The 22,578-nt window shown below is 44.7% G+C and overlaps 1 protein-coding gene across 3 annotated transcripts in view; it reads left to right on the forward strand.

The window, feature by feature from the left end:
- The window catches only part of LOC133469209 (adenosine kinase-like), a 97,468-nt gene that overhangs the window by 42,727 nt on the left and 32,163 nt on the right, over positions 1 to 22,578 (forward strand). For all 3 annotated transcript variants that reach the window (XM_061756000.1, XM_061755998.1, XM_061755999.1), the window contains exon 6: positions 2,143 to 2,251. In XM_061756000.1, the coding sequence (XP_061611984.1) occupies positions 2,143 to 2,251 (109 nt within the window). The remainder of the gene's footprint in view (positions 1 to 2,142; positions 2,252 to 22,578) is intronic.

The raw sequence follows: 22,578 nt of genomic DNA on the forward strand, positions 1-22,578 counted from the left end.
GTGGCGGCCGACGTTATCTAGCAGGCTAGCTTGTATGTTTAGCTAAATTACTCAAAAGACAAACCATTTTATACATCAAGTATCCATTAGAAAATGTCTTCCACAAACCCTACGATGGCGGCTTGGTTCCCAAGTGCCCGCTCCTCCACGAGGCAGTCGGAATCAAAATCGATTCATCGGAACCTGTGGGTGAAATTCACAGGTCCGTGTTTCTCTAGAAAACACTCATTGGCAAGACCTCACCATATGTTCACTCTCTGCTCACCATGCATACCACCACCCTCACTCTCTGTGCCAGCAGTTTTAGGAACCTCTTCGTTCCTAAAGTCTGCACTTCTTTTGGCCCCAAACGACTGGAGACACTGCAACAAATAATACAACTCGCCTCCTTCCTCCCAAATGTCATCATTTAAAAAGTTAGCGAGCAATACTGTACGTACATAATCGCTGGACCTGATTTTAGCCCGGTTTGAACCTTTTTTTAACCATGTGCTATGATTTAAGGTGATGTATTATGTAACACTGGACAGTTTGTTGTCCATGTATTTGTATGTGCTTTTATTTAGCTTTGTTTTGCATTGCAAATGAGAATCTGCTTTCGAGTGCTTTACCGGTATAAATAAAGGTTCAATAAATGAAATCAACTTAAAAGGTCCATCCAGAACAGCGACACAAGCTGGGAAAATGCCGTCTATGTCAGTCATTACGCCCGCCACCGAGCTCGCCGGTCTTGGCGGGCTTGCTTGTCTGATGTTGAGCCGTGACAGGTGAAAAGGTCGCACGGCGCGTCCGGGGAGATTGGCGGCGGAATATTTCTTACAGGTGTTCCTCAGACAGCTCAGCAGGCTCCAGCAAAGGTCGCCCAACTGCCGGGCGCCGATCGCTCGCACCCTCGGAGAGCTTCTGAGAAATCTTTCAATTGATATCAATTGGACTTCAATCCAAACTCGTGACAACATTTACAAATTATCGAATAATAACACTCCAACTTTTGCGAGAGAACAATAGTATTTGGAATACTTGTGTATTCATTTCACGTTGTTTATAGGAGTGATTCTCAAACCTTTTGGGTCCAGCAACCCAACGCGTCAGCGCAGACATTTTACCAAGGACCCCTTCGTAATCCTAACGCAATTTCCGGAAATGGAAAAATTCTTGTGAACCCAATTGGTCTGTTTTTAAAAAGAGGCTACTTTAAACATTTCTTGTGATTTATTTATTTGTAATTATTATTATATATTTTTTTAAATTGGAAGTTTAATGCGGGAAGTTGGACATGAGTAAAAATTAACAAAAAAATTGTGGGTAATCGATGTGATTTTATTCACATATAATGAAGATTTTAATCTTCCTTGTAATGGACTAGCCTGTTCCTGTTATTCACGTCACTTACCGATATATTCCTGTTAATACCCATAAATTAGTATTGAAAATTCCTGGAATTTTGCAACACTGCGTATAATCGGGTCTTTCTTCATTTAAATTCTCGGGCTCCCTTTTTTTGTCGTGCCGTGAAAGGCAGCGAGCGCTCTTTGTGTTGCAGCACCTGCTCTCATCAAGTAGCTCTGATTGTTGCACTCATTTTGATAGGGGCTCATAAAGAGGCCGCTTAGGAGGGGCTGCTACCTGATGGCCCGTGTTAAGATAATGCCACCTGCCTCTCTTTATATCAGCTCCTCCCAACTAAGCACCGCCATCAGCACTCGTGACTCAAGTGTTCATGATGTGTTGTTACTTGTTTTTCACCCCAACCTCACCTGTGCTTTTTTCAATTTCCACTCGTATGAAATGAACAGGATGCAATTTTTTTTTTTTTTTACACAAAATACAATCTTAAAAAAAAAAATGCCACAATGCGACATAATGCCACACAACTCCCGCAGAGTGAGTGAAGAGGCGGAGTTTTACAACACATTCCAGGTAATTGATTCAATAGTTAATAGATGTTCTTCGCAACACGTTCAACTGGTTCATAATGCATAAAAACAAAAGACGACATAGGGACAGAGCAGTAGAATCAGTTTGTGAAAAAATATGAAATTGACCATATATGGTCCACTGAGGTATCCGCCCGACAGCGGTGGTATATTCAATATCCGTAACATTGATGGATTGAATGATGTTTGGTGCGTGTGCGGACAGCTCCCTGGTGGCTAACCTGGCTGCAGCCCAATGCTACAAGAAAGAGCAACACCTGGACCTGGACAGCAACTGGGAGCTGGTGACCAAAGCCAAGACCTACTACATCGCGGTAAGCGCCAACATGTCAAATGAGCTCTTTTTACCTCGCCGGACAATAGCAGCTCGCTTCCCCACCTGCCTCGACATTAATCTCCATAGAAATGATTCCATTCGTGCCTCTTAATACCAACACCAGGCAATAGCTGAGAGTGATACATCACAACGTGGATATTTTCTCCCACTCTGGTTGGCCTGTCATAATATTGAACTTTGAAGCGTATTTATCAATACTGTATCCTAACAAAAAAATGAAAGAGTACATCACAACTTGGATTTTTTTGTCTCAACCGTATGGAGCAGTCATATTGGTTTGTGACACGTATATTTATCTAAAAATCAAATCAACATATTTTCTATGATAGGAAAATGATACGCTACATCACAATAGCGATGTTTTGTCTCACCCTTGTCAATTGCACCCGAAAAACGATACGGTGCATCTCAATAGCGATATTTCGTCCCACTCCAATTGGACTGTAAAATAGGAAAATTTGCCGTTTGCCTATCGATACCATAGGAGAAAATGATACGTTTTTTTTTTTGTTTTTTTTCCCAGAACGAGCTAGGCCCCCCCACCCTCGATTTGCCCCCGCCCCCCCCTTAACTTCGACGTCTCATTAGCAAGCACGGCACATTCTGTGGCATTTGAATTGTGGGTGGGTGAGTGGTGAGTGGGGGGGGGGTTGCAAAGTGGGCCACAAATGAGGGAACAATTCCTTCCCACCCTCGTCTGTAATGTAATGATCATTATGACACTCGTGTTAGATTTGCGACGTGATCGACGGTGCCTGCTGCTGCCACGTTGGTGTGATTGGATAAAAGGATCATCACCATCATCAATATCTTCAACATCACGGCTAGTGGCAGAGCTCGAAGAGAGCAGGCAGGCAGCGCTGGCGTTTCCCACAAAGAGAGAGAATGTTGAAGCTCTGCCAAATGTTCAGTGGCAGGCTGTTGCTAGGAAATGTGGCTCCTTAGGCAAAGCATTGCACAAAGAGCAATAACAAAGGCGGGAGAGGACGGGGGGACGGGGGGGGGTTGGGGGGGGGTGCTGAATGGCTCACAGCATTCACTCACGACACGGACTGACGGGCGTAATATCCACATTTGATGCTTGTGTGTCCAGACTGTATCAAGAGACAAAAGATATGATATGGAAGTTTTCTCATGCTTTTGCAATCTGACACTTGTTTGTTGATACTGTGTTGCAACAGAAAACGATATCGATATTTTGTCCAATCCCAATCAGATATCAATATTTGACACGTATGTATTGATACTGTATTATAACGCAAAATGACCCTATATGGATGTCATCACCATCTTGAGATTAGATATTAGCTATATTCGAGATATTTCGCACTTGTAGGTTGGTACTGAAAATGATACGGTACGTTTCAATATTAATATTTTGTCCCACTCTAATAAAACTGTTATAATATTGATATGTGAGGCTTGTTTGTCGATTACTGTATCACAACAAAAAAAGGATACAGTAGAACCCAAAATGGACATTTTCTCCCACCAAGAGGGGTCGGAACCGGAGGTTGGCACCGAGGGGGCATGTGCCCCTCCACACTTTTTGCCCTGTGTGCCCCTATGTGTATAGTGTACCCCTTTTCAGTAATGGAATATTTCGATACCCTACACACACACACACACACACACACACACTGACTGACATGTATTGATACGCTGTCCAAAGATAAAACAATACACCATGATAGAAATTGATATTTCATACTATACTGTAGCGCAACAAAAAACAATTTGGTGCAACACGATATTTGTATCTTTCTCCCAGACCTGCCAGGCAGCCAGTTGATGTTTTTTTGTCGATACTGTATTGGAAGAGAAAATGATACGGCACATCACAATATCAATATTTTGTCTTGCTCTAATCATAATCTTGATAAGCTACACTTGTTTGTCAGTAGTGTATCACAACAACAAGTGATGCCGTACAACCCGATATGGATATTTTCTGCCACCCCTACGCTAATGATATTGATGCTGCGTGGCAAGATAAAACAACACGTGACGATCTCGCTATTTAGTTCCAGCCGTGCAGTAAACATCCGAGATGGAGGGTGATGTATTGATGTATTGTGTGAGTGACTCTAATTGCTCGGGCTGATGTGTTCATGCTTGGCCCAGTTTGCCTCCCTCCCTCCCTCCCGTCCTTCTTCTCAATGCCATTCGCCCGCCGCCCCTCGTCCCCCCCCCCCCCCCCTAATGTGAACGCCTCCTCTCCCCTTCTCCATGTTCTTCTTTTATCCACTCTGCAGCATCACCACCGGCTTGTTTTTCTTACCACTGAGCGCTTTGCCCTGTAATTTGATCGCCACTCGCTGGGTGCATCCTTCAGCTTGCCACTTTGAATTAACCTGCCTGCCATGCACAGTCACAACTAAAATTAGAGAAGGAAACAAAAAAAAAGGCTTTAAGTTGGTCCACCTTGTGGCCACATATAGGATGATGATGGAGAGGGATGGGGCTAGACGAGCAGGACAGGCTATGAAAAAGCTCCGTTAATTACCGGCGGGCGCAGATGGTCAGAAATAAGCCAAGGATAGATGGAGGAGACACTGGCCTCTGCCAACTGGCCGCAGTCAGACACGAGCTACACAACCGCTTGCTAGCGAAACATCAGCTGTGCACATGTCAGACAGACAGACGGAAGTTTTGTTTTTAACACTTCACAATGCAATTCGAGTTAAGACTGAAGGTAAACCATGTGGTGGATTGTTTGTACCAGAGTTTAGCTAACATGCAGTATGCTAGTTTCTTAGTCTGGAACAGGTTGTTGGTGACTGGGATCGTTTTCACATATGTACGAGTGGCAGATATCGACATTGTCATTGGTGGCGCAAAATATCGTGAAATATCGTTTTCTGTTGCAAAACGGCAAAATACACCAAAGGTGTATGTTATGACTTGTCTGATTAGGATGCCATGAAATTTCGATCTCGTAATGAATCAATCGTACGCGATACAGTATGAGCATATCACTGTTAGCTATTTGAATATAGTCAACTAGTTAAAACATATTGTAAATTGGCCAAGGATAGACACAGCCGCCGGTGCAATTTCGATCGCTTTACTGAGCAAACACTAAGAAAACAAACATTCGATGGCCACAACTCATGCCGAGTCCCTCAACACGCAGACTGGCTAACGGCTTATGCAGTTAACAGTCAGCCAACGCTACACTGTCATTTGCTGACACACGTCACTCACCAGGCCAGGCCCCGCCTTTTAAAGCCGTACAAGTTCAAAGTCACTGATACTCCAGTAGAACATGAGCTTGGCGACGCCATGCAGACAAAAATAATACCTGCACCTCACATTGTGTTTAGTCATGCGTAATTAATTTTCGTCTGAATAAAAAGTGGGATCATCAGAATATTGCATGAATGTCCGATCGGACAAAATATCAATATCGGGATGTACCATATTGTTTTGTATTTGATATTATAACTGTTCAAGAGACTGTTTCTATGCTTCAGTAGGTGCTGCAGTTTTGGTTAGCAACATAGTCAAAATGGTCTATGAACTGAGATTGCGTTCGCCGACTCAGAAATTACGATGACACTGAGTCAATGGGGCTGCACTAGTAGCACCTGGCTTTATTTATGATTGACTTGATTTTCCTGCTCTCACTGCAGGGGAAAGGCTGCGTTTCAGCCTCGTTGACTGCGGAGTGTCTCTCACACTCACGCACACACAGATTGTTATTGCGCCTTGCCAGCCCCCGCAGTTTAGTGCCCCCCCCCCCAAAGAAATAGGAAATCAAAGTGGGGAAGGTGTTCCTCAATCCCACTCACTAAGCAGCTAAGTGACAACCGGGTGGACCATTCCGTTTCCCTCCCGCCTCTTCCTCCTTCCTTGCCACACTGCGCCACTCTGCGCGAAGCCCCTCCCACTCTCCCCGCAACCCCCCCTTGTCCTTCCACATTGCTCGGTAGGGATCACGAGGCTACATGCAGCCAGGGAAGGAAAGGGCGGAGGAACGGGTGAAGAGAAATGGAGAGGGGAGCCAAAACTACCGTTATGGCGATGTACCGTATCATTTTCGTTGTATGGTATCAAGGGACTAATTGAAGTGTGAAATATCCCTTTTTTGATAGTCCAATTATGGTAGTGACAAAATATCAATGTCATGATGTAGCATCTTGTTTTGTTGTGGTACAGTAACGATACACGTACATTAAATATCGAGAAAAAGTAAACTAGTGAGGCTATTATGAATGTTTGACAGGGGTGGGAAAGAAATTCGATATCAAGATGATACAGCGATACAGTATAAATAAATGTGCTTCAAATATCGATATTATGAAAATCTACTCGGAAAATATTGATATCAAGGTGTACCGTATCGTTTCCTCGTCGATGTTACGACTGTTGACAAGAGTTGGGGCAAAATATTGCTATAGGTTTATATCATATCATTTTCTCAATACCAATACACAAGCGTCAATTATCGTTACTATGACTGTCCGCTAGTGCATGGACAAAATCAATAAATAGTGATGTCCCGTATCATTTTCCATTCCGGGCTGGTATCGATACAATAACTGTCATGTATCGATGTCATGACCGTGTGGTGGGGAAAAATATGCACACCGAGCAAACAGTATCATTTCCTATTGTGCTACTATACCGATACACACGCGTCAATTATCGTTATGACAGTCAGAGATAGGGGTCAGAGAAAAACGATACGTTTTGATGGTCCGTATTGTTTTTTTCTTTTTTGTGATCCAATATTGATACATGATCGTCGAGTGTCGGTTTTACGACTGTTTGACGGGTGGGACAAAATATCGATACCCGGATGTACCATATCCCCTCCTTCCCCGTTGCTTGGGAGGGAATGTGAGGCTAAAATGCAGCCAGGGAAGGGTTAAAAAAAACAAATGTGGGGGAGTGGGGTGAAGAGAATTTGAGAGGGGAGCGAAAACTGGCAGCATCCCCGCTTTGTCTGCAGGCGATCAGTTACAATGCCGCTCGCCCACCAAATTGAATCCCGGCCGCATTTACATGCCAAGTTTGACTTCTGGCCAGGCTTATTAACTACATTTGTAGATCATTTTATCTCGATTCGAATCGACTCTCCAGAGAGTCAACATTTTCTTTGTGTTTTTGTTGGTGCAAGCTGCTCTAAGAGAGTTAAATCTTTGCGGTAGATTTTTTATTTTTTTTGCACCAGGTCGAACTCTTTTTTTCGGACGGTATGATTTGGTTTCGCACAAATTCATGTAAAAGCTCCCAAGATATCGAACTTTAGTCTCGCCACTCCTTCATTGACTGTATCACAAGAAAAAAAACATATTGATGATTTCTCTCCCCTTATTCAATAATCGTGATATCAACATTTGATCTGTTTGCGTATGACAAAATACAATTATTGAAAAACAAAAACAAACTCTTTCTCAGTTCATAGACCATTCCACCTGTGTTGCTATCCAAAACAGCAGCACTGACCGAAGCAGAGTTTCTCGGACAGTCAGAATATAAGACAAAATGATACGGAACATCGCAATATTGATATTTTGTCTCACATCTATAAGACAGTCGTGAAATTGATATTTTATCGTAACAGAAAAGTCCATTGAATTTGTCACACCCGTATCGGTCAGCCATAATATCAATATTTAGCGTTTGTGTATCAATACAGTATTGGAAGACAAAATGACAACATAAGGATATTTTGTCCACTTTTATCGGACTCTCATATCGTAACAGAAAACGTTCATCTCTGGACTGATACCTTGTCCCACCCCTATTGATCGGTCGTAGTATCAACATTTGCTGTTTGTGTATCAATACTGTATTGTAAGAGAAAATGACACCATGATGATATTTTGTCAGACCTCCGGTGGACAGTCCTAATATCCAAACTGAATCGCATTGTCTATGCTGTCGTGATATCGTGGCACCGCTGCCTTTGGTCCTTAACTGGCCGAGCCCACAGGCTCAGCGCCCCCCTCTGGAGCGCTGCAGAAACGACAGCGATGTGTCCCTTTTATTAGGCTGACAATTTCGTGTCCAATTGCAACCAAATGCATCAGTAATCATTCCCTAATTGCCTGCACATGCACACGTCTTCTGAACGGCGTCGTATTTGTGGCCAGTTATGGAATTTCAATCAAGTCTAATAAGAGGCGTTCAAGTGCGTGTCTTTCTCCGGCAATGTTAACCTCGCCGCGTTCGCGGCTGGGGGTGCGCGTCTGGTCTACACCTGCCTAATTGAGTGGTAATGAGCTGTCGGGAGTATCGTGCGGGCGTGCGGGGGTGGGGCCTCCCTTCCCACTGGGATGTGCAGCCCTCCAGGCATGAGTGGCTACAAGCTCATGCTAGACTACATAGTTTCCACTGGTGGCAAGTCGAGTACAAATACTTTATTACTATACTTCAATAGATTTTTCAGGCATTTGTACTTTAGTTGAGTATTTTTCTTTCTGACAACATTTTATTTTTAATCTGTACTGCTTGTCTCGTCGCCGTAATAGCCCCATATCAACTCGGTCATGTAGCCGCTAACGTTATTTTTCCAAAAATGCTGCCTCCCTAATAGACGCCTTCTCCAGTATATAAATAGCCCCGGCATATAATTTGTTAGCATTTGTCATAGCTCGTTTTGTGTTATTACATCCATTAGAGCAGGGGCGGGGAAACCTTTTGGCTCTGGGGCCACACTGACTTTTAAAATTTGACAGGCGGGGCAAGCCACGACCAGATGCTTACATATCAAAAATAAACAAACAAAACAAGGCATTGTAGTGTTAATACTAAGATTTACTTTTAATGGGAACAGTGTTGCTTTGTTGATCACCTTTTTTTTTGCCAGTGCATCAAAAGTCTGGTGTTAGTTTTGTTGTGGCAATTCTCAGAGCACATCTGAGGTGTTCATCACTCAGGTGGGATCTGTAGGATATTTTGTTGGTGTTCATCACACTAAAAGTCTGTTCACACACATGTAGAGCCAAACACCACCAGCATCCTCTGTGCAATCTTCTGGATTTTTGGAAATGTGTCTGTCTGAAGCATACAACTTACCCAGTTTGAGAGTTGAACTTCTCTTTTAAGACAGTATCGCATTGGAGATCAGTCAGTTCCATCTGCAGCTCCCGTGGCGCTGTTTCAGGGTCTTGCGTAACTGAATCTTGCACGGCAGTCAGATAAAGGTGTTTTTCTGAGCCCGCAAGCTTGATTTTAGCTGCTGAGCCGTAGCCATCAGTTCCTGCGTTGATTGGCTGTTAGCATAATCGGCACGCTTGGTAGAAAAGTGACGGCTGATGTTAGATTCCTCTAATAGCGCAATGGTTTATTAACACATTAGACATACAGCCTTTTTAATAATCCATTCTATATTAAACACTCAGCATTCACTGTCAACTTTTCTTTTCTTTGACCCACTCATGGTTGAAGAAGGGTTCAGAGCAGTAGCAGAGTAAAAACAGCCAAAGCCAAGTCAATCTATCACTGTACCTTCTGCGCTACCTGGTGGAACCACTGGGCATGACAGCACCACCTGGTGGAAGCACTTGGCATTACAGGACAAGGTCAAATGAATGTAGTTATGATTTTTATATGACTTGGGCGATTCTGTACCAATCTTTGGCGGGCCGGATTGAAATGATCGACGGGCCGGATGTGGCCCGCGGGCCGTAGTTTGCCCACCACTGCATTAGAGTCATGTTATTTCGTTGTGTTGATATATTAGTATCTACGATATTGCTGTATATACATTACAACTGCGATATTTGCATTGCGTTTACTCTGTTGCTTTGCATCTCATCAGAACACTGAGTTTTGGAATCGCAAGGTAAAAAAGGACAAGTGTCCAGTATTGTAGAGGTAAAACAAAAAAAGGAAAAATAGTTTTACTGTCCATATCATAGAAATAAAAATCCCTACAAATGTATTTATTTCTTTCTTTATTTATTTTTTTAGTCCTGTTCGGCTGTTAGGTCAAGCAGAATGGAGGATCTATATCCCTTTTATGTCGGAACAGTTTTGCTGTGGCGTTTTTAAGCTTCCGCCGTAGTTTCTTAGCGTTATAATTGAAGTTTATTGAGAATCAGAGTCGAACAGAACAAAGAGAAACAAAGACAACAGACAAAGCACTAATTGTAAACAAGATCATTACATTATCTACAACAATGAAACATTAACTATGAGTGTTGCATGGGGCTGTAGTGCTGCACCCTGTGAGGGGAGGACAGGACAAGCTAGAACCAGACAAGGAGAGGGACCCCCCCCCAAGATCCCCGCCAGCACCCACTACCCGCCCCCGACTGCGGGAGGTGCACCCACCCCCAAACTAGGCAGGGACAAAAAAAAACCCACAGCAGGCTCCACGGCACTGCCGGCACCGCTCTAGCACCCACGGAACATAGGCGAGTCACCATCGCGCCACCGATACTCCACGAGAGGTCGCCCCAGTGGTTCCCCCCCCACCCCCGAGATCGGGAAGGAGTGAAGAAAGCGAACAAAATGAGAAATTGTCGTGACTGCCTATCCTTACAAAAGTGAAACTTAAAAACGGGAAAATGCCATTACTGTATGTCATCATACAAGTAAAAGTAAAAAAGGAGAAAATGGCATAGACGAACTGTCCATTACACAAATAAACGCGAAAATGTCGTAACTGTCCATAATCACATAATTGAAACCAAAAAAATATAATAACTGTCCAGCAGTAGAGAAATACATTTAAAAACGTGATATATGTCGTAACTGTCCATCACGAAAATGTAACTTAAAAATGAGAACATGTAACTGTTCATCATCACAAAAGTAAAACTAAAAAAACGGGTAAAATATTTTCTGTGTCTGTCATCACAGAAGTGAAATGAAAAAAGGAGCTCATGGCTTGAAGTTAGCTACAACTTCAAAACGAGCCAATGATGTAACTGTCCGTCGTCACAAAAGTGAAATGGAAACAAAAACAAGTGGAGCTGTTGTTAACGATATAACCGTGCATCTCATCTCCTTATAAACTCTTTGCAAAAGAGTGTGACGCAGAAATCTATCACACTCGCAGTCCCATCTGCATTTGTTTAGCAATATTGTTGATCAGCTTTGTATGGAAGTACTTCCAAGTTGCCTTTTGTTGTTGTTATTGCCAGCCCCATAATTTGATCCACCGGGGAGAAAAATGCTGTAATCCACTGCATCTTGGGTAATTGCCTCCTAGGTAAAGGGGGTGGGGGGGGGGGGGGGGGAGTTTTGGGCTCTGGCGGGCCTCCAGGCTGTTGTTCATATGATTGTATTACATTGTAAAAACACTCTCGCTTGAACTTGAGTGTCCTTTTTCACCCCAGATGACTGCGTGTAGATCTGTTTTGCTTCCCCCGGCCTTCGACTTAATTCTGTTTTTCTTTTCTTTCCCCTCACCAATTCGCCCTCCACAACTCTTACTACCTCAGAGAATCGGTCCCCTCACCGCCATTTGCCCGAGCTTTAATTGAATAGACGAGTAATTATTTGCGGAGTAATACCGAGGTGAGGGAAAATAAATAGCCACTTTGCGGCGGCAAATGATGCCTGATGGCCATGTGTTGATACTCTCACCAGGGAGCGTGGGGCACCTGCTTTAGTGTGCTGAGTGTCTGATTAAGATTCACTCGGCGGAGTTGGAGGATAGTGCGTCTCCTGGGCAAAAAGATGGTGAGTTAGAGTGTCGGGCCGCCGTTTTTTTTTTTATTACGGCGCCTGAGCCTCCACGGAATCGATATCAGGCAATTCCAGTCGGGTGGCGACATTCGAACGGTTCAAGTATCGTGCAGTTTGCAAATAGACCAACAATTCGGGAAAAATAGCACGCAAACATCTCGTGTGAAGTTGCAAAAGACACTATGTCGTTAGCCTAATGGCGTACTTGCCTAAGTCATTTTGGAAGGTTTTGGGTAAACAAGAAAAAAGAAATAAAGAGTCCAGTTGTCTCAATTTGACCTTCGCGGATTACCTTGACCTGAATGATTGACAATCGACACAGACAAAGAAAAACAACATTTTGTGCAAGTACATTAGTTTTTGTGTTGATATTGTGCCAGTATGTTAAAAAATGACTCAGTCAATTATGCTGTTAGCACTGTCACTCGCAAAAAGAAGACATCGTTAGCCTATCTTGACTTACGAGTTTTAATTGGTTCCGTGACCATGCTCGTAACTAAAATCACTCTCATCTCAAATCAACTCTCTCCATTTGAATGAATGGAAATGCCATTAATCTGTTCGACCCCCCACCCAAAACATAAACACAGCTGTTTCATTTTTACTGTATTGTACTGTATAAAAACATCTAGTAAGAACATGATAAAATACAGTGTAAAGAAATTGTTTTTCCTTAATTGCTACATTTTTTTCCTCTTCCGCAAACACAGTTTTTTTTTTTTTTTTTGCCTTTTTCGCCACCCTTTTCTCACTTTCTGCGGCTTTCCCTCTTTTTATGAACAGAGGTCCCAGTGTCATAGCCTTTATCAACATCTCCTGCTTCAGTATAGTACATATCGTAGAAGTACGACATACTCGCACTGCTTCGCCAAGTTGAGCACAGGCGTACCTTGCTCATGTTTTTCTGTGATTTCAGGCTTTCATTTTTGACACATCTTCTACTTCATCTTCTTTGCACTCACTTTCTTAGGAACTGCAGTTAAAAAACGAAACACAAAAACAACTACCACAAAATGTATATATATTTTTTTGTCCGCAAAGCAAAATAATGCCCGAGCGAGTCACGGAACTGTGACGTGATGCTGACATTTTGTAAATGACTCGCGCCAAGCTCCTCTCGCTAGCACAATGAATACATGTTTAAGTCTGTTCACGGCATCGTGTCACACAAAACGCAATCTAGAAAATGCCCTCATTATTCTCATGTTTGCTTATAAAAAGAAGAAAACATTTACAAATAAAAATACATTGTTAAAAAATAAATCGGACTGCGGCGATGAGGACATAGTGAGCATAATGTGTGTGCGCGTGTGTGCTTCCCAGATGTAGAACGTTCCTGCTTTGTGTTTACTGTCTGTCATTGCTGCCATTTTGACCTCATTCCATTATCAAGTGTCAATACTTTTCATTGACTTTCTTGTTCTTTTTTGTGGCTTTTGAGGAGACCCGAACGCATCGTAATGTTTACAGCCCGCACGCCTGCGCTCCATCGACTCTGGCTAGCCCCTCATTACACTGCGGTACATTACTTTGCATTGTTAGCGGCAGTCGCGTCTGAGCCGACGATAATACACCTCTTAACCTTTTTCCCCTGACGTCTTTGAATGCGTCTTGAGTGGGGGAGGATGACATTTTTACTCTGTTGTCATGGAGACTGCTCACATGCCACCATGTGACTAAATATAGCGCCTCGGGTGTTTTTTTTTTTTTTCCGCGATAGGATGAGAACGCACTGTAGAGCTAGTCAAGCTACACGCGCACACACACACACACACACATTAGACGTTGCACATTTAGCCAAACCTTGAAGGGGTGGGTGGAAGTATTGGGACACCTGACCCTGAATCCTACAGGGAGTGAATGTGCAATAATGAATCCAGGAGTTTAAATGATAATAATAATAATAATAATAATACATGGAAAGTTCGTTAGTGGAGGAAAAACCTGTTAACCTTGTGAGTTATAGACGTACAACAAAGCCAAAGAAAAACAAAAAGAAGGATTCAAGGCGTTTCATTGTCATACCAACACACATCGACACATGATGATGCACAAGATTTGATACCCAAGATCCCAGATTAGCCCAACAAGTCTCAAGACTTGTGAAATATAAATCAGAAAGTAAGATACAATAAGACAAGATTAGATTTCAAAGAAAAATTGAAGGTGTACAAATGCAGCAAGGATTTGGATGCAGCAAAAATACAAATTCCAGGGGCCTAAATTGCACATAATATTCACATGATCTTTTCATGGTCCTCGTACTTGAAGAGAATAAAGTGTTCACCGTGCAGGGATGAATAGACATGGTAGGCGGGGGCCGGGGCTGATGTCAGGGTTACAGGTCACTGTTTGAGTTTAATAGTCTGAAAGAAGCTGTTCCTCAGCCTGGTGGTCCTGCGTCGGATGCTCCGTAGCCACCCCCCCCCCCCCCCCCGAGGGGAGCGGATGGAAGCGAGGGCGTGCGGGATGGGTTGAGTCTTTGACGATGCAGAGCGCCCTCCTTCTGCACCTGCTGGTGAAGATGTCTGTAGTGTTGTGGAGGCTCTAATTTGCAGATTGCTTTCGCTTGGTTCTGTGTACAAAGCAAAGGTGGACCATATTGTTTCTTGAAATTTTGTGTCCATATTCCCAGTTGTTTGATGTCTAAAAACTGAAACAGCCCCTGAAAGGAAAGTTGGGGTTTGCCAGTCCTGCCCTCTAAGCCTATTTCGGTGTTCTTAATACATTGAAAAGCGTGTGAACTGAGAGATTTTGTTCTTTGCAGCTTGGGAGGCTTCACAGGTTCTTGTCATGGAACATTTGGACTTTCTGGAAAGTGTCAAAATGTTCAGCCACACTTGAAGTAACATTTTCTTCTTTTTTCTTTTTCTTTTTCTTCTTCTTCTTCTTTGCTGCTGCACTATACTACCAAGTTGCCTCATGTGTTACCTCGTTGGGTCTCTGGCACTTTTTTTATTTAGGTCCGAGCATGCCGTACGAAGGCCTTCGAAAAAAAGGTTTGTTTCTTCATTGCTGTTGTTGAGATTGGAATGAATTATTATTTGTTCTAGTTGTTTGGGCCGGAGAGATTGACCGAAAGTAGTTCGGACTTTTGGAACGAAGAGGTTGAAGTGCTGGAACGGAGAGTGAGGGTGGTGGTATGCGGGGTGAGCAGAGAGCCAAGCTAGGGTCCGGTCTTGCCTATGAGTTTTTAATAGATAAACATGGACCAGGGAATTTTATAAATATATAGAATTTGTAAAAATCTCAAAAACTCCTGCCTGGAAAGACGCAGGAAGTCTGCCGTTTTGGTTTGAAGCGTCCATTTTCGGGGCATGTTGGTCATTTCCTGGAGTCCTTCAAAAGTCGTCGTTAGAGTTTGACCGGTTGCTACCAAACTTAAAGCTCGTGTACGAGATAAGATAAGATAAGATAAGATAAGATAAGAATCACCTTTTATTGTCATGAACATGCATGCATGCACACGCAATTTGTTCTCTGCATTTAACCCATCCCAGTGACCACATACACATGTTAGTGGAACACACTGGAGCAGGGGGCAGCTGAAGCGCCCGGGGAGCATTTCGGGGTATCAGTGTCTTGCTCAAGGACAGCACAGCCGTGAGTCCGGGGGATGTTGGTGGATGGGCGATGCCAAGATGTGAGGAATTGTAGTTGTCATGAGTTGTCCCTCAAAATGATCTTAAGATTCCATGTCAGAAAAAGACACGGGCAGTCTGCCATTTTGTTTTGAAGCATCCATTTTAGGGTCATGTTGGCCATTTCAATTAGTCCTTCAAAGGTTGTTGTTAAATTTTGTCCGGTTGCGACCAGATTTGAACCACGCGTACTAGACAGATGGACAAGGCTAAATTGTGAGGGATTTTCGATGGGGGCCATTTTTGACTCACCAGCAGAACAGAAAACTCTTAATAACTCAGGTCAGAGTTTGACCAAACATCTAGTGAAGAGTTTCTTCAGCGTCACATACTGGCAGAAAGATGCAATAACTCACAAGAACCCCTCTCAGCACTATTTACTCTTGTGCCATTGGTTGTGCTGGTGCCCGGAACCCTTGAGGGGACGTGGGGGCGGGGGCGTGGGGGCTGTTGCATTGTTCGTCAGAGCATCTGCACGTCCGCGGGACATTCCGATTAGCGCCCCCCCCCTGCTTGAACATCACGGCCGCATCCCGCCGCACAAGATTGTCGGCCGCTGTAAATAAAAAGCAGACCTCTGGTCCTTTTTGATGCTCCACATGTGCGTGCCTTTGTTGCAGACGCTGCGGCGGCTGGCAATCAAAACAATAACAACGGCCCCGTTTTGACAAAGCCCCCGCTCGATTGTCAGATGATGTCAGCTGACTCATGCACACAAGAAGGGCATGTATCCCTGCGAGCGAGGGGGCAAAAAAAAAAAAAAAAATGCTGTTTTTGCAGGGATTAATTGCGAGTGGTTAGCTTAGTACCGCTATTTCTTTTTTTTTTTTTTCTCTGTGTTGTGTTCGGCTGTTAGGTCAAGCACAATGGAGGATCTGTATCTGTATCCCTTTTATGCCGGAACAGTCGTACTGTGTCACAGCGGAGTTTTTAAGCTTCTGCTGTGGTTTCTTAGCATTATAATTGAAGTTTATTGAGAATCAGAGTCGAACAGAACAAAGTTTCTAGAGGGGAGAGCGAAACGAAGACAAAGGACAAAGCACTAATTGTACACAGGATGAGAAAAGTAAATCATTCCGTTATCTCCAACAATGAAACATTAAATATGAGCGTTGCATGGGGCTGTCGTGCTCCACCCGGTGAGGGAAGGACAGGACAAGCTAGAACAGGACAAGGACAGGAGAGGAAGTATGTCGGACAAGGGTCGTGAACCCGGCTCTACAACTGAAGTGTGGTGGGATTGACTATGTAAATTAGAAAAGTCTATAAAACGAGAGGGGATACATGAACAATTTGCATATTCATGAGTTATTTGTCACAATAAGTGAGCGGCCCCCCCCCCCGACATCCAATGAAAGAGTCCCCGGGGTGTGTGCCTGCGGACACATGCAAATGAATTGACACCGTTTTACATGCACAAGGACTGACAGAAGTGTCCTGTAATTGCTGTGCCCGCACCGCGGAGGCTGAGGACCCCACCCGATCCATCGAGGGGCGGGATCGGGCCACGTCCCACATCGAGGGTCCCGGCTCGGTCTGCCGGCCCCACCAAGGCGCCCGGACAACTGGCCACCCGGTGGAGGCCGCAGGGACCCAATGCCACCCCCATCCACCAACAGGAGACCCAGACGCCCCCCCCCCACCCACCCACCTGCAGGGCCTGCGATTCAGCCAGTCCCCGCCCAGCCCGAGGTGGTATGCTGCATTCAAATCTGGAGAGGCCAGTGATCCGAGGGAAAGGGGGAGGGGGGGGGGGCGGATGTGGGGATGAGTGTGTGTGATGCATTTCAAATCCAGGGGGCAGGCACGGCGCACAGACCGGGATACAGCACGGACGTGGTGAAACCCGGTTCCGACACCCACACCCTCCCGACCCCATACCAGTCCCCCGGGAACCCTGTGATGTGTGTGATATGTATATGTGCCCGGATGTGATGAGTGAGAAAAATCAATCCAGTGGGTGGTGTGAGTGATTAAGAGGCACGGCTCCTGCAGGTCGCGCCCATCAGGCCGGACAACCGCCGACGAAGAGGGCTGCTCCACCCACACCCGCAGAAGATGTCAGCTGACTCATGCACACAAGAAGGGCATGTATCCCTGCGAGCGAGGGGGCAAAAAAAAAAAAAAATGCCGCTTTTGCAGGGATTAATTGCGAGTGGTTAGCTTAGTACTGCTATTTATTTCTCTAATCAGGGGCTCTTCCAGTTGTGTAAAGACCTCAGAGCCACATGCTAAATTTATGCCAACATGACGCAATATGATGTTGTTATTAGGTCGAATACAGAGCCTTTGCATTGTCAAAAACCACCCCAAAAATGTGCTTTTTCCTTCATAGCACCATCTGCGCTTGTTTGAAAATTCAGCCCCTGAAGCCACTTTGACTAAGCAACATGAAATTTGGTATTCGCGTCTACCGTAAGTAAACCAGCAAAAAAAAAAGGTTTCAAGAAGCCATGCAAGAAAAGACGCAGGAAGTCTGCCATGTTGGTTTGAAGTGGGCCATTTTCGTGTGCTTGTCCAAGGATCAAAAGTCAACACGTCCGAGACATTTTCAGCAATCGCTACCGAACGCGTCTGTCGTATGCTTGAAAGATTGGCCACACTTAATCTTGAGGTTTAAAAAAAAAACAAAAAAAAAAAAAAGCTCTCTCTATGTAGTATTGCCAACTGTTGAACTAATGAATCCACTCCCTCCTCTCTCCTTTTTCCGACATGAGTTTTTCCGCCATGTCGAAATAAAAGCGAATTGATTATTTCCCATCACCGATGGCGAAATAACACGCCTTCCCTCTAATTAGTTTGTTTATCATGAGCACCAGACTGCAGGGCTTGTTTGGACGCTGGCAGGCATTCATCGCTCTGCGCCCATTACTCGCCTCGGGCGGAAGAGGCGGAGCGAGGTTACGGTTCCGTCCGCCCGTCACTCTCGCCGCTGATGCGACGCTGTTTGCCAAGACAGGATTGCGCTAAGGACGGGAGATGGATGGATAAGTAATGATTAAACAATTCAACAGCAATCTAATTGATAGAATTATGTCAATCAAAATAACACCGACGGAGTGAGACTGTCGCAGAGCGGATTGCGTTCCGCTTCAGAGGTTCGGTACCGTACGGTACGCGGAGAGTTATCAGGCAAAGTCATGTCTCGCTTGACACATCCGTCCGCACTTTGATATTAGCAATGGGACACTATCCCGCTGAAAGCAGCATAAAAGGATTAACGCAGCGCTTGTCCTTTCGGAAATAATGCCCTTTTATTGAACAGATTTGACACCGGAGAAAAAGTCTAATGGTGACATTGGATGGCGCCAGAATAAGTAACGTCGCATCATCCCGCCCGCCCGGCTATTTGCCAAAGCCTATTGATCGGGCTCGTCGAGGCCCCGGCTGGTTTTTCTTCGGCCGCGTTACTCAATCCTCGGGCGTCCTGATGCTAATGGCCGCCGTCTCTCCGCAGGCCCGATGACACGCTCGCTTCGCCGTCAAACTTTCCGCCCAATTACCTGGCGGGAAACCCGCTAATTGGGATACTTGACAGCGACAAATGTTTCGAATTGCCTACTTGAATTGTTTCAACCAGGGGTGGACAAACCTTTGTGCTCAATCGCCACATGTGATTTTTCAAATTGACAGATTGGCTAGGTTATTCGGCGATGAGGCTAAAAGGAAATAAAGTACAGTGGTACCTTGATTCGTTCCGTGACCCAATCAATTTTCTCCATTGGAAAGCTATTGAAATGCTATTCATCTGTTGCTACGGCTACATAGTATGTGTATTCATTGATTATTTGTCCCACCCGTATCGGACCGTCGGATAGCGTGACGCTGGTGTATCGATGCCGAATGATACGGTAGATCACGATGTTTCGTGCCACCCCTTTTAGCCGGTCACAGCTAATACTTTTTTTCCGCTCAAATAGGTGCTAATCACTTTGTACGCTGAACAAAAGCCTCAGGAGTCTCACTGAGCCGTCGCCATGGCGCTATCCCGTTCCAATAACAAACATTTCCCCAGCGGCGCACCCCCATCCTCCCTCCCGCTCTGTCCAAATCACCTGCCTTTACATTTTCCGCGTGAAAAATTCCAGCCAGGCGACAAGTCGAGTGGCGAAAAAGAAATAAGTTTTCTCCAGGAGCAGGGAGAAAGTTGAGAAGAATAACCCTTCCCTTTGATTTTCTCCTCTGAGCACTTTCCAGCGAATTTCCTGGAGTGATAAGGCCTTAGCCAATGTAATCCTCACAAGACTTTGCTCTGGCATGCAAGGAATCGAGAACACGCTTTTCCTCTCCCAGAGACACAAATGTCAGGAAAAAAGTAGCACAACCTAACAATACAATTACAAAATAATAATAATAATAATTCAAATAAAAATTAAGTAAAACACATTTTTAGATCAGTCAAATGAGCAATACACTTAGACAAATTCAACAAAAAATGAATAATTTACACAAGTGTAATAATCTTGATACTTCCATTTTCTAATGTAAACAGATGAGACTGAACAAGTCGTGTCATTCAAGTCATTTGGCTCGAGTTTGTTTCCAGTAGATTTGAAAAATAACGTCTAAAATAAGTCTTTTGGCACATACTCTACACGTGATTCTTTTGCGCAGGTATTTATTTGTTCTCGCCATGACTCGCTCCTAAGAAAGCGAGCGCTGAAAAGAAGAAGCGGATAAGAATTGAAGTTTGCAATCATCGAAAAACATGAGCGACGTGCACGAACGTAGTACTTCTGATATGTACAGCGGATTGACTCAAGGCTATCACACCAGGAAAGCGCATCAAAATCATTTTGAAGATGGAAAAGCCAAAAGTGAGGAAAGTCCAGTCCAAGTCTTGTCCAGTGAAAGTGGAATACATTTTCTTTTAGCCATGTAGCAATTTGATTGAATTGTTATGATTGTATATTTTTGTACATTGCTAAACTGTACAGTGCAGTTTTTCATATAAAAAAAGCACTACAAATATTTGTGTGTGTTTTGGGGATTCATGGAATTTCTATTTATTTCAATGAGGAACGTCGAGATAGAATGGTCACAGATTGAATTCAATTCAAGGTACACCTGTAAGAAAAGTATATTGGACTTTCACTGTACTTACAGTATATGTTCCAGTTTCTCTCACTTGATTCTGCCTTTTTAACTCAACTACTCAAATTATTCCAAATCCCCGCAGGGGGAAAAAAAAAAAAAAAAAAAAAACGTATCCGCGCGCTGAGCAGGAGTATCACTGGCAGCCATTTAAAGAGGTGCGAGGAAAAGCGGGCGAGCGGCGGCTCAGCCTCTCGCCGGGTGGTTGCTCGCACGCGGCCGGCACATTTTTGCATCTTCAAACACAATATGCGCGGCGGTGTCACGGTGACATGCGACAACGTAACCGGAGCGTGCCTTTCCTCGCTGCGAGGAGGCTTCGTGGCGAGTAAACACGCGGCGGGGGGTAGTTGCCGTGTGCCGCGCAAGGAAACCTGAAGAACTCCGCCAAAGCTTAAAACCACAATGGGTGAACCGCACTTAAGATGGCTGGAAAAAACAGATTGAGACATGCGTGGACGGATGAAGAAAGGGGGGATAGGATTGACTGAAGGATGAATGGACAGTGGATATGACCGATTAAAGGAAAGACAGATAAATGAAAGGTGGGATGGATGGACAGAATTGCAGCTGGATAGACGATCCATCAGTAGGCAGGACTGATTGAAGGAAAGACCAATAAACTGAAGGGAGGATGGATGGATCATCAATGGAGAGGATCGGTTCAAGGAAGTACAGATGAATGGAAGGATGGAAAGAAGAGGCAAACTCAGGACAGACGGGCAAAGTTAAGCTCGGATTGATCGACGCCATAACGGGCAGACAGACGGACTCGAGGATGGTAAACATTAGCCGGCTTTGTTGTGCGCTTCCTTCCGATGTCATTGAGACGTGATCTCACGTCCTGTCGGTTCACAGCCGTTGCGTCGCTCTTCCTGCGCCTGCGGTCGAGCGAGGAAGCGGAAACCACTACAAACAAAAATCGAGACACGTTCATCCGTCTTCGGCCATGAGCTCACTCAAAGGCGTTGTCGTTTTGGCCGAGATCATCTCAGCAGGAAAGACGGGATCGAGCGTGGCCAGGCACATAAAACAAACCCTTCAGGCAGAGTGATCGAGAAAACAAGGTCAACGGCTTGAACGACCATTTTATCTTTTTCACTCCCACCGTAGTTTGTAATGCGCCAAGCGTGAGTCCAAAAGACGTTGTTACGTGAGGTCAATTGCTTAGAATGCAGCAAAAGAGGACCTCTCTTTATCGATGTGGGTCTGATAAGTACCCCCGACACTGAAATAACGATCTCGCCTCCATTTGCTCACAAATTTTGGGGTACTGCTCGGCAGAGGTCGCAGTGGCATGGTGCAGGTCGCTCTGCCTCGTGGTTGGGTGGAGCGAAACGCTCGATCGGGGTTGACCGTGCTCAACCGTTACCGCACTGTGGCGCTGCAAGCAGATCTGTACCATAGCGTATTCCAGCACCGCTAGCGCTACTACGGTATGGTTCAGTTGTGTCAAGGTGGAGCTAAACACACTAATGGGGGACATTAGCATGAAGTATTTCAGCACACTTTCGTGTGTGCGCCGGGCACGGCAATGCGGTACGGTTCACTTGCGGTCAGTGCGCAAGTCTGATCGGGGCTTGCTGTTCCGATCTGCGCCGTGGCGAACTGAACCGTACCGCTTGGTGGAAAAGCAACTGTACCGCCATCTGTTCCAAGCGCTAAGGTTAGGAGCGAGGGAATATGCCATTCTTGGCCCCGCGTGGCACTTTTATGGTGTCTGAAAGCGAAACGCGATGTCTGGAAGCGTGGCCCGGGAGCTCGGCAGACGCTCATTAAAAATGAATGTGGCATTTTTATCTATTTATATATAAATATGTCTTCGCCTATGGTAGTCGTTTCATTTCGTTTCGTTTATCCGTGTCGTGTCAGAGCTCTTATTAATTATGTAGCAGAGTGCAGTTGAGGAGACAATATT

This window comes from Phyllopteryx taeniolatus, chromosome 19, assembly GCF_024500385.1.
Source record: "Phyllopteryx taeniolatus isolate TA_2022b chromosome 19, UOR_Ptae_1.2, whole genome shotgun sequence".
NCBI lineage: Eukaryota > Metazoa > Chordata > Actinopteri > Syngnathiformes > Syngnathidae > Phyllopteryx > Phyllopteryx taeniolatus.